Source organism: Bos mutus, chromosome 1 (assembly GCF_027580195.1).
Source record: "Bos mutus isolate GX-2022 chromosome 1, NWIPB_WYAK_1.1, whole genome shotgun sequence".
Classification (NCBI taxonomy): domain Eukaryota; kingdom Metazoa; phylum Chordata; class Mammalia; order Artiodactyla; family Bovidae; genus Bos; species Bos mutus.
This window is the reverse complement of record NC_091617.1, coordinates 52,412,100-52,425,128: the sequence shown is the minus strand read 5'-3', so window position 1 is coordinate 52,425,128 and position 13,029 is coordinate 52,412,100. Positions and strand designations below refer to the sequence as shown.

The 13,029-nt window shown below is 33.2% G+C and overlaps 1 protein-coding gene across 3 annotated transcripts in view; it reads left to right on the top strand.

The window, feature by feature from the left end:
- Positions 1-12,616, top strand: part of CIP2A (cellular inhibitor of PP2A) — a 28,497-nt gene extending 15,881 nt beyond the window's left edge. For all 3 annotated transcript variants that reach the window (XM_005905920.3, XM_070368880.1, XM_070368885.1), the window contains 9 exons: positions 1,004-1,122; positions 2,337-2,532; positions 3,210-3,284; positions 3,376-3,486; positions 4,869-5,065; positions 7,217-7,330; positions 7,571-7,653; positions 8,605-8,744; positions 9,959-12,616. In XM_005905920.3, coding sequence (XP_005905982.2) covers positions 1,004-1,122; positions 2,337-2,532; positions 3,210-3,284; positions 3,376-3,486; positions 4,869-5,065; positions 7,217-7,330; positions 7,571-7,653; positions 8,605-8,744; positions 9,959-10,129 — 1,206 coding nt within the window. In that variant the 3' untranslated portion in view covers positions 10,130-12,616. The remainder of the gene's footprint in view (positions 1-1,003; positions 1,123-2,336; positions 2,533-3,209; positions 3,285-3,375; positions 3,487-4,868; positions 5,066-7,216; positions 7,331-7,570; positions 7,654-8,604; positions 8,745-9,958) is intronic.
- Positions 12,617-13,029: the final 413 nt, after the last annotated feature.

Below are 13,029 nucleotides of genomic sequence, written 5' to 3'. Positions count from 1 at the left end.
GTTTTCCTTGACAGCCACAAAATTTGGCTTATAACAGATATTTAACAAACATGTGTGAATTAAGTTACTGTAATAACACAAATGTCTCCAGTGCCTGTGTAGACAGGGTAGAAGCTAAAACTGGAACCTACTTGTATACTTTGAGAGCACGGGGCTTAAAAGATGGGGTTCGGATTTTGACTCCACCATTTCTTAGTACAGACTTGAGCAAGTTACTTCACCTCTGTGAGCTTGTTTTCTTGATTACAAAGTAGAAATAATGATCCCCCTTCATGGACGAGATATGAAGGGTTACCATGAGGGTTTTGGAGGTAAAAGCCATCTCCTATGGTTCTGTGGCATTAGATTATATTTGAGTACCTATAAAACACTTAACCTTTTTTTTTTTTTAGTTTTTTTTTTTCCAGTTTTAAATATTTTTATTTTAAAATGTTGATAATTATAAAGAATTTATATTGTAATATTTTTCTCTGTTAGCAACTTACTCAAATTTTAAATTGAGTCACAGTGATTTTATGTCAATAAAATTTTTTTCACAACAGATTTGAGGCTTAAAGTACTAAATGGAAATATTTACTGATATGAAGGACTTATACTTTAAAGTATAATTATTTCATTCACTAAATTAAAATATTGTATGAAATTAATTTGAATTTTATTTTTTTTACTTTAATTTGGAAATGATTTACCATTTTTCTTCTAGCCAGTTTTTCTTTTAAATGATAGCTAGAAAAAGAAAACAGTAACTCAAAACATCAATCAGTTGTAGATGATATTTTAAATAAATCAAAACATTTAAGACATGATTTTCTCAGGCACAGTAAAAGCATTCAAAACTTTTGCCAGAGTTTTTTAAACTAACATTAGGTAAAGACTAACAAATACATTCAGACATCAGATAGAAATTTTAGAATTTGCCTAGAATTTTTTATGATTTAGGTCTATTTATTCACCTTACTCTGAAAGACCTGACTTTTTGTTTTCTGGTTTCTGATTTGCATAGGATCCTCGCCTGATTACTCCCTTGGCTTTTGCTTTAACATCAGATAATAGAGAACAAGTGCAGTCTGGATTGGGAATATTATTGGAAGCTTCTCCACTCCCAGATTTTCCTGCATTAGTGTGAGTTATAATCATTTGCAGTATATCTTGTATGGTACTAGAATATCCTGCCAGTTTCTTTAATAGTCTTCAGTATGGACAAATTGGAAAATTAGTGAATTGAAGACTTCATTGTAATAGTAATTCTTCAAATAAAAAAAACTTTCGAACAAATCAGAAGACCAGATGTACACTTATTTAGAAAACAGCTAGATCCATTCAGGTGATTAAATTTATTATTCAGATGCTATACCTGTCTCAACACCTCTGTTTAATGCAGTAGCTTCTGTACTAAGCTTACATCCTACCAATTTAGTTTCTCCATAGAAAGAGCTTTTCCTTCGCAGCTATTTGATTACTAAATCTGAGTATTGCTTTCATTGACTAGATCTGGGTCATTTACCATGGGAAGGATTCCTAAAGAAAAATTCTGTCGTTAAAGAAGGTAGGATAATGGCCAGACAGAATTATCTACTGTACTCATCAGTTTCAACCATTGAGATGATATTTTCAGAAGCAGGGGCAGAATGGTGGTAAGGTTGGTAAGAATAATATTGAGTGAGAAAAGGAAAGGGTAAAGGAAAACTAAAGGCCAGGTGTTATTGCCCATGGTTAGAAGGATGTTCTTACCAATAACAATAACTTTAATTTTTACAAATAATCCATACTCACAAACTAGTTCTAGAGGCTCCAAACCAGAGGTGGAGTTGTCATTGTAAAGGGTTGCAAGTAGAAAAGTTTTCCTCTGGCAAATTTTGGGTATTTCCCCAAATTCTGCCTCATCATCAGATCAGATCAGTCGCTCAGTCGTATCCGACTCTTTGCGACCCTGTGAATCGCAGCATGCCAGGCCTCCCTGTCCATCACCAATTCCCGGAGTTCACTCAGACTTATGTTCATCGAGTCAGTGATGCCATCCAACCATCTCATCCTCTGTCGTCCCCTTCTCTTGCCCCTAATCTCTCCCAGCATCAGAGTCTTTTCCAATGAGTCAACTCTTCGCATGAGGTGGCCAAAGTACTGGAGTTTCAGCTTTAGCATCATTCCTTCCAAAGAAATCCCAGGGCTGATGATCTTCAGAATGGACTGGTTGGAGTCCAAGATTATTTCAGAAATATTTGAAGACTTAATTCTCAAAAGACCCATTCTAAATAAGTCCTTAGTTCTATACTAACTCTGCCTTTTGCTCTATTTTCGTATAATTATTTCTCTTTTTTATTTTGATTCCCACTCAGACTTGGAGAAAGTATAGCAGCAAACAATGCCTATAGACAACAGGAAACAGAACATATGCCTAGAAGAGTGCCTTTGCAGTCATTAAATCACAGTTTTCCAACATCAGTAAAATGTTTAACTCCTCCACTTTTGAAAGATAGAGTTCCTGGATTGAACATTGAGGAATTAATAGAGAAACTTCAATCTGGAGTTGTGGTGAGTGATAAATAGCCATGAAAAGTGGGATTCTGCCTGGTCATACCAACTAAAGTGAAAGTGAAAGTCACTCAGTCATGTCCAACTCTTTGTGACTCCACGGACTGTACAGTCCATGGAATTCTCTAAGCCAGAATACTGGAGTGGGTAGCTTTTCCCTTCTCCAGGGGATCTTCCCAACCTAGGGATCAAACCCAGGTCTCCTGCATTGCAGGTAGATTGTTCACCAGCTGAGCCACAACATACCTGCTAAATATCAACTCATATTATAACATTTACTTAAGCAACCTTAGATAGAGATTTGATCATTGAAACATTATTTAATATAAAAAGTAGCAATATTCTGGAAAGTTTGGAAAGGGGAAAAACTCAGTCATAAAATTCCAGTGTTTTAATACAGCTATAAATTTTCTCTTAGTCTTCCCATACGAGCCTACCTTCCTACCCCCCTACCCCCATCACCCCCAGTTTAAATGTACTTTAAATTCCCACAAGCAGATCACCAAGATATTCTTCTGCAATAGTCAGGTTAATGGAATGTTTGTGACCTGCCTCATATGACATCCTTTTTTTCCCTTTGTTATTGAGTTTCAATTATTTGGTTTTGGTAGGTGTTTTCGTTTTTTTTTTAATTGAGTGCTAATGATTTATGATTTTTTTTACTTTATTAAAACCAGGTAAAGGATCAGATTAATGATGTGAGACTATCTGACATAATGGATGTGTATGAGATGAAACTATCCACATTAGCTGTGAGTACAACCGTATTTTAATTATGTATATCAATTAAACCCTAAGAGATATTTTCCAGCAAATGAAGATTTATGATATGTTTTCTTACAGTCCAAAGAAAGCAGGCTACAGGATCTCTTAGAAGCAAAAGCTCTAGCCCTTGCACAGGCTGATAGACTGATTGCTCAGTATCGCTGTCAAAGAACTCAAGCTGAGACTGAGGTGTGTACAATATAAAGACATCTGATTAGTAGAAAAATAAATAAATAGAACATGTACAAAATATTAGTTTTACCTTCATTACTCTGATTGAAGTAAGTTATCCTTAGCATTTGGCACAAATACTTCCTCTGTCTTAAGACTATCTCCCTTTTAATTTTGGTTACACAGTTATCTTTTTTCTACCTTAATGTATATTATTTTCCTAAATCTTTTTTTATCTACTCATCCTTTAAATGTTGAGTGGGATTATGTTCTAAGCCCTTTTCCTTTATTTAGGTGATTCATGGTTTCTACTTATTACCAGAATGTTAATTCACCAAATTTTTTATGCTGAGCCAGATCCTTTTCCTTAAGCACTAAGTATCTTCTGTGTAGCTCCATTTAAATACACAGCAAATACTTCAGACTCAATAGAACCAGTAATGAACTCATCACCCTCGCTTTTTAAAAAATGTATTCTTTCTTACGTATTCCCTGTACTATTCTTAGAGTTTTCCAAACAAGAAATCTGGAAATCATAGTTTACCTTCTGTAGTCATTCATTCATCACGTTCAGTTGATTCTACTTTCTACATAATACTTTTTGCCTTGTCTCTGTTCTTATGGCTGTTTGTCACAGGCCAGGTCCTTTTTATTTTTTCACATGAATGACAGCAGTCTCTAATTAGTCTTCCTACTTGAGTCTAGTACCCTCGTCTCATCCACCCTCTACATACAGTCACTGGCTGTGTTTGGATCTACCCATCCTCTTTGCTTTTCCTTCACAGTCATACCTGAGGCAGTACTCTGATCCTATATACTCCTTTACCGAATATCCTTCAGTGTCTCACCTTTTAGCTCAGAAGAGAATTTAAATTCCTAAGAACTTACTGCACAGGGATTTTAACTACTTCTCATTCCCCATCTCCTTGCACTTCTTTGCGTTCTTTCCAGTTAAATAAATATATTAGATTGCTTTGCAGTTTCTGAAACTTGACATACTTCTATGTTTTCCTGCCCTTGCACTTGCTCTTCTGTATCTGGAATACCTTTTCCTCTCTTCTCTTTTAATAATCCTTTAGATTATTAAATCTATTAAATAAATTAAATCTATTAAAAGCTTCCTCCATTTCCCAGGAAGCTTTTCTCTGGTCTTCTGTTGCCCACACTTTTGGTGACCCTTCCTCCCCGTGCTGCCTTTTTTAGAGTACTTCTCACACTGTGTGAAAATTGTATGACCCCACTGTCACCCTTGATGATGTTCGAGAGGAAAATTTTTCCTCTTTCACTCTAGACTGGCCTAATAATTGACAATAAACAGATTTATTTCATTAATTTTTTAAATTATAGAAACTGAGCATATTATATAAATGATAGTAGAAAAGTATTCCATTTTCTTTTAGGCTCGGACACTTGCTAATATGTTGAGAGAAGTTGAAAGAAAAAATGAAGAGCTTGCTGTGTTGCTGAAGTCACAGCAGGTTGAATCGGAAAGAGCCCAGAGTGATATTGAGCATCTCTTTCAACATAATAGGAAGTTAGAGTCTGTGGCTGAAGAACATGAAGTTCTGACAAAATCCTACATGGAACTTCTTCAGAGGTAAATTAATAAAGTAAAAATTCCTGTGTAAAGTTAGAATTTAGAATGAACACACAGCATTTCTCTTCTCTGTCCCTAAAGTTCTTTTCTGAACATTCATATGTTCTAATAATACTGTTAATATAAGATACGTAGTTAGCAAGAAACTTATGTCATAGTGAAATGAAGTATCGCTTACTCAAATTCAGTACCACAGTTGGAAACAGAATATAAGTGTCTCTTTCCAGTTTCATTTATTCAGTCATCAGTCATCTGGGATCTTAGCGCCACAAGGACAAATTTGACCTGTTTTATTCCCTGACAGATCTCTAGAGCCTAGAACAGTGCTTGATGCATGGTTAGGCACAGCGTAAGTAATTGTTGAATGACCTTAGTTGTCACAATTCATACTAGGTTGAACCATATGAATTGGCCATTTCTGCAGATCAAAAGTGGTTGAATATTAACAGTTGTCATATCATCAGCCTAATAGCATAGAAATTTGGATGTTAGTATTTAACTCACCTTGGAATTTGTAGTCAGTATTTCTCTTTAAAGTCCTTGAGTATAGTTTACTTATATGTATGACTATATCTGGAAGATAAATTCTTACAGGTGAATTGCTGGTTTAAAGGGTATGTGCTTTTAAATTTTTGATTGATTGTCCAGTTTACCTTCAGAAAGGCTATGCCAATGCCAATTTATACACTCACTAACAAAGTATGAGAGTGATTATTCCCCCCCTTGTCACTTTTTATCTTTTAAGCCAGTTTTAACTTATAAATTATAAGGAAGATCAGTAATAGTTATTTACTTCTGCCAAACAAAAATTACACTCTGGTTAACTTGTTTCTTGTTTTTCTTTATATATACTTTAAGATAGGTTAAGACTTGAAAAAATGTCCTTCTTTCTCTGGTATTAATATAGAGATACAGAAAAATTTAACTTTACAAGGTCCATGTGCTTATTTTATTTTTTTAACTTCTTTTTTTTTTTTTAGCAAGATAATGTTTCTTTTTATTTTTTATTTTGGCCTCACTGTGCAGCATGCAGGATCTAGTTCCCTGAGCAGGAATTGAACCAGTGCCCCTGCATAGAAAGCACAGTTTCTTTACCACTGTGCCACCTGGGAAGCCCTTATTTTATTTGCCCATCAATAAAAATGAAGGGTGGAAATGTATAGCATCTACAAAATTTGTGAGGACATGGTGATTTTTAAATAGGATATTCTCCTCCAGCAACTTTAAGTCTGATTGTTTGAGGCAGCCCTGATAATGTGGACTATTAGTGTTCAGTTAGAGTGTAAAAGAAAGTAGGCAGTGGTCCAAGAGAAAATAGGCTTTCTAGGATTTGCTTATGTTCCAGATAGTGAGGGGTGGGCCAGAAAGTGAAACTCCAGCCTTGAGGGGCAGGTGGATAACAAATGAAGCTGGCTGGGAAAGTTTGTTTGTAATGATAGGGATACCTCAAGGCATTCAAATTTCAGAATTTTACAAACTCTCTGTGGGATAAATAAAACTTCTGCTGGCCACATTTGGCCAATGCACCCGTTTTGTTTATCCTCTGAAAGGACATTTTATCCTTAAGATAGTTGGGTGTCAAAGTATCACTTTGGAAAGGATTTTTTATATGTTTACCTTACAGGTAAAATAAGCACAGGACTATATGATGCAGAACTATAAAGAGGCAAGAGAAACTTAAAATCTTCAACCACTTAATTCATTAATTTGATGTTTTTCCTTGAACATGTATTATGCCCAACAGGCTAGTGATGATAGGTGTAAGTTTAATTTTTTTGTTGTTTTTAATACCTTATCCTTTAAGAGAAATTGTTTCAGTTTCTGGGCTTGACTATAAAGAAAAAGACATGTATTTTATATTAATAGCAAATTTTGTAGTGTAGCATTCTGTAAATAAAGCTGTTTATCAATAAATATGAAGTTAACGTCCCACATGTTTCCATTTCATAGTAATTTTTTACTTCTTCATCAGCCAAAACATATCTTTATTGTCTTTTACAGTTAACCTAACTGTTTATGTCTTGCTTGTTCACATAGCATTCCTCCTCTTCTGCAGTATATGCAATTTAGTCAGAAGAGGTAGTAAAGAAGACACTCAGTTTCTTTTTCTCTGTGTTTTCCTCTACTAAAAGTATCTCCTTGTCTTTTCAGGAATGAAACTGCTGAAAAGAAGAACAAAGATTTACAGGTCACTTGTGATTCTCTAAGTAAACAAATTGAGACTGTGAAAAAGCTGAATGAGTCACTCAAGCAGCAAAATGAAAAGTAAAATTTACAGTTTTTAATTATTTGGATTTTTCAAAAAGAATGATTCCCTATATATAGAACATTATTTTTTATATCTAAAATTAATAGAATTATTACTTATAGATATAAAGTACATATTTGGCAGAATTTTAAGAGTGATTACTAGTCTTAGAAATTTCTTCTTAAAATACTTGTTGGAGAGAAAAAGAAATTATATGGTTCACTAATGTTTTCTTCTGTATTGTCTTATAACTTCAGAACTATTGCCCAATTGATAGAGAAAGAAGAACAGAGAAAAGAAGTACAGAACCAACTAGTAGACAGAGAATGTAAGCTAGCAAGTAAGTAACTTGTTTAATAAATTATCTATATTTTAATAAATCTTATGTTGGAAGAAAATCAAAGCATGAGTGGTTTTTAGTTTGCTGTTTCATTTTCTACTTCTCTCATTTTTTTTAATCCTTAAGTCATATCTTAAAAGTTCTCCTTTTCTTGCCACAAAGCAGTTTAGTTAGACTAAAAAAGCAATACATTTTTTCTGAAATCAGGAGTTATAGGAAATGATTGCCCTTTTTAAAATAAAATTTTTTTTAAAGAAAATAACAGCAGGTGGCAGTGCTAGGTAACTTATAGTTGCTAGCTTCTCAATGGTAGTAACTCTAAAGTGATCTACAAAAATGTTTTTGTTCTGACTCACTTGCCTTAACGCACAGAAATCTACCTATATAATTGTTCATAATTTTCTCTTACCCTTTCTTTTCTAACCCTTAAACTCTATAAGGATTATCCTTCCCCTCAGTACTATATGTTGTATTTAGAACAGAGGAAAAGGGAAAGACATGGTAACATTTTCTATAGAATCCTGGACTTCCCTTGTAGCTCAGTTGGTAAAGAATCTGCCTGCAACGCAGGAGACCTGGGTTCACTTCCTGGGTTGGGAAGATCCCATAAAGAAGGAAATGAAAACCTACTCCAGTATTGCCTGGAGAATCTCATGGACCAGAGAAGCCTGGCAGGCTACTGTGGGGTCGCAAGAGTTGGACACAACTTAGCGACTAAACCACCACCGTAGAATCCTGGCATAGGAGAAAAGTCTCGTGATTTTTTTTTTTAATTCATCAAATGCTATATAACTTATGTGTAGCAAGATGTTTCTTTTTTCTTTGTAATTGTCTTTTATAACATAATAGCTTCTAAACCTTTTCAGGGTAATGTCAGTATAGGACCTTTGAATATAACGCTGACTGTTTGTTTTAAGACCTTTGAGTATAAAGCTGACTATTTGCTTTAAGACCTAGAACAAAAAATAAAAGTACAGGAAGAAAAGATTAAAGTCTTACAAAGAGAAAAAGAAGACAAAGAGGAAACCATTGGTGTCCTTAGAAAAGAATTAAATAGAACAGATCAGATAAGAAAAGAATTGAGCATTAAGGTAAGAATCTACTGCATTCTGATTTGCAATGAAATGATAAAATCTTATTTTGTGAAAAAAGGTAAATCTGTATAAATTAGTGTTCTGTTTCTTCAGTAATTTTGCTTAGAAGATACCAGAAGCTCAAATTGATTGGACAGACAGTTGTTTGTTATGAGGACTATCATAGTGTGAAAACTTGTATTTTCTAAAATTGTTACGCATTGATTAAATGTATACTGTGTTCCAGCACTTGCTGCTTTCAAGAGGGTAAAGAATACAGAAGGAGATTCTCAGTTCATAATGGCATGTACAGATAGCTACCTGTATATATATAACCGTATCTCTTTGCTTACAAGGCTGGTCATAATAATAGAAGTTTGTATATGTGTAAAATTTCATAATTTACAAAGGACTCTGAAATATTTTTCTTAATCTTTCTCACTTTAATAAATATACTAATATATAAGTATTTATAAATATTTTCATCCTACAAATGAAACTGAGTCTTAAGTTACTTGCTCAAGGTTGTCACATAGCTATGTGAAATAGTAGGCATATATTCTAAGTTCATTGCTCTTTCTACATTATGATTGTTTGAGTGTGGGCTATTTAGGTGGCTCAGACAGGAAAGAATCTGCCTGCAATGTAGGAGACACAGGTTCAATCCCTGGATCGGGAAGATCCCCTGGAGAAGGGAATGGCTAACCATTCCAGTATTCTTGCCTGGAAAATCCCATGGACAAAGAAGCCTGGCAGGCTACAGTCCATGAAGTCACAAAGAGTCACACACAACTGAGCGACTAACAATTTCACTGAGTGTGGTAGCTATGAATAATGCTTTCTGGACCATCTACTACAAGGAAGATGAGAACAGACCAAGATTAAAAAGACTGAACAACTATAGAATATAAGTGACAGGAGAGGCATACAAGTTAGCTTTAATATGTTTATCTTAATAGTAATTCTAAATAGTAAATATGTAGTATTTTCTGCAGAAGTCCAGGCTTAAAAAGACAAATTGAATCATGTCTTCCCAGTTTGTTTACTATTGTTTAACAGTTAACAGATCTTAAACTTAGCATATAATTGTTAAGTAAAGCATATTACATTAATGTGCCTTGATATGGTTGTCTTACAAATAAAACATAAGGACATCTTAAAGCAGGTTTCTGTGAAGAGAAAACATGCTAAGTTGTTTTCTTCAATTTCTCTCTCCCACCCCTTTTTTTCAGGCTTCCTCCCTGGAAGTTCAAAAGGCTCAGTTAGAAGGTCGTTTGGAAGAGAAAGAGTCCCTGGTAAAACTTCAGCAAGAGGAGTTAAACAAACATTCTCATATGATAGCAATGATCCACAGTCTAAGTGGTGGGAAAATAAATCCAGAAACTGTGAATCTCAGTATATAGACACTATGTGTTTATCTACTGGCAGGGTTGGGGAGGAAAGCTAATCTGTGACTCCAAAAGAGCAAATTATTATCTAATTATTAGTAAAGAACCTGATCTGACACATGTTTTTATTTGGTCTTAAATTTTTACTTCCTGTTTCTATATTTTACTGCTTAAAACTTACTTTAGTTCTTCAGAATATTCTTCTTAACCTTCCTTATTTTTTCTAAAGTTTTTTTTTTTTCCCCTTTTCCTTAGTTGCTTTCCACTGTCTTCTGCTTGTTTATTCTCATTTGTGATTAGGTTTTTAAAATCAGGCATCAGTGAACTTTTCTTTCTCCTTTTATTGAAATATAGTTGACACATAGCACTGTATAAATTTAAGATATACAACATAATAATTTGCCTTATGAGCTGATGACCATAATAGGTTTAGTGAACATCCGTTGTCTTACATAAAAACAACATTAAAGAAACAGAAAAGTTGTTTTTCCTTGTGAAGATAACTTAGGATTTACTCTCTTAACAACTTTAATATGTAAGTCAAAGAAAGCAGTGTAAATTGTCTTTATCATGCTGTATGTTACATCTTCAGTACTTACTTACCTAAAGCTGGAAATGTGTACCCTTTGATCACCTTCATCTGAGTCTCCCTTCACCCCCATTCAGTGAATTTAAAATAACTTTATTACTGCATGTAAAATGTAGTAAGATACATGGTGTAAGTTCTAAATTTTTTAAAAAATACAGTGAATATTTGTAGAAATAATGTATAAATATTAAAAAATAGCTGTTGTATTAAGTGACTATATTGTCACATAAAAACCTGTAGTAACTTAAAGAATTATTTATGGATACCTTTAGTTTTATTCTTTAAAATGTTACATGTTCACCCACCAGTATCATTTTCAGTCAGTTATGAATTTCTTATTAACATACAGATAACTTGGATTCTACCTTTGCCACATTATTTGTTAATTCTGAAGTAAATTTCATTTAATATATCATCTTTTATTTAAATAGTTTTACATTAGGCCATTTAATTTTAAAGCATAACTTTATCCTCATTCATGTATTTCTTTTATACAAGGGAATTTTTTAGTACTTTATTTTGAATTGAATGTTTTAAGTAGTCTTTAAGAAGAATTTGTATATTTGTATTTTGGTTGATTTTATTGCTATGCTATTACAACCATTGATTTTATTTGGTGTATTCCTCACTATTTGTATCTCTATTTGACTTAGGTAAACTTAGATTTACTTCTGTTTTTTAACCATTGTATATCTGGATTTATATTTAGAAAATACATTTTTTGTAATTCACTAGTTACACTAAACAATATCAAACTAATAAGTTTCATATGTTTGTATGCATTTTGTACAGTTCTGAAAATTTTTCAAAAAGCATCGTGTCATATATTACATTTTAAGTTGCTACGCATTCCTTAAGGGACATATTCTATTCAAGATACTGAGCCTAGCCCAGTGCTACCCAGTAGAATTTTTGTGATGATGGAAGTGTTCTTTGTCTGCACTATACAGTACTGTGGCCTTGAGCCACGTGTGGTTAATGAGCACTTACAATGTGTCTAGTGCAGTGGAAGAATTGAATTCTTAATTTTATTTAATTGATTGTAACTTTAATTTCCATCCAACTGCACAGTTCAGATCTAGTCTATTCTTGCAAGTATGCGTTTATTTAAGCCACTCAATTTGCCTATTCTTAAAAGCCTGTGTAGGCAGAGACTGCATGTATTTTTCAGCCTTTTTTTTTAATACAGTAGTTTTAATCTATTAATCTCTTCTCTCTAAAGAAAAAAAACCCATATTTCAGATTTAACGGTGAGTACTAATTGTCATCCATCTTCATTTCTGTTTTTTCCTAGTCTTTCTGTCTCTTATAGCATCTTTCATATTCCTATTGTTTGTCTTAACCTTAGTATATTGGATACTTTTTTTTTTTTTTTTTTTTTTCTTTTTGGTTCTGTATACACCTCAATCAAAAACCAAGTGTGTGTGTTGATGTGTGTGTATGTTCTTCTTTTGTAAAAATATTAATAATATTTATTTTAAGCAAATTTGAATCTCTAGTCAGAGTTTTACAAATGATTCCTATGTGTTTATGTCCATTTCCTGATGGAGAATACAAGTAAGTAAATAAATATATCATATTGGAGTTGTTCATATTCTTTAAGAATTTTGCTGTGAAGTTTGAATTCAAGTATACATTAACACAATTCCTTGTAACCATTTACATTTGTTACTTGAACAAATAGAGTTTTCTTAAAATTTGGCTGGTTGGAGTTTATACTAAACTGTCACCCATTTAATGTCAGGGCAAAAAATAAGTCATTAAAACCTAATGCTCTGTTTTACAGAAACTGTCAGATTGGTATCCTTTTAGTTTCATTTATTGTATGTTGCAAAAACTAGTTGTCTGTGTTAAAAATATATTGAGGTTCTTTCTTGAGCTAGGACTGTTAATTAAATGAAAATATAACTGAATTTCAACTTCTGCTTGAGGCTTATTCTTATATTTTTGTTACCTCTAATCAAGGTATATTCCCTAAAACACAAACCTTATTTTACTTTGATTTTTTTCTTTTCCTCTTTTCAAATATTATTAGTTATGAATTGTATTTACCACTTTACTTTTGACTTGCCTCCTGTTAGATAAAACACATGTCCTGTTTATGACTTAATTCCTTTGCAGAAATCAGCAAACATTTTCTGTAACAGGGCAGGTAGTGTATTTTAGACTTTGTGAGACATGCAGCCTGGTCTCTTAAAACCACTAAAATCTGCAACTGCAGCATGAAAGCAGCTATCCACAGTATGTAAATAAATGTGTGTGGCTCTGTTCTGATAAAATTTTATTTACAAAAACAGTCAAAACTTTGCTATTGAGTATTTTATCT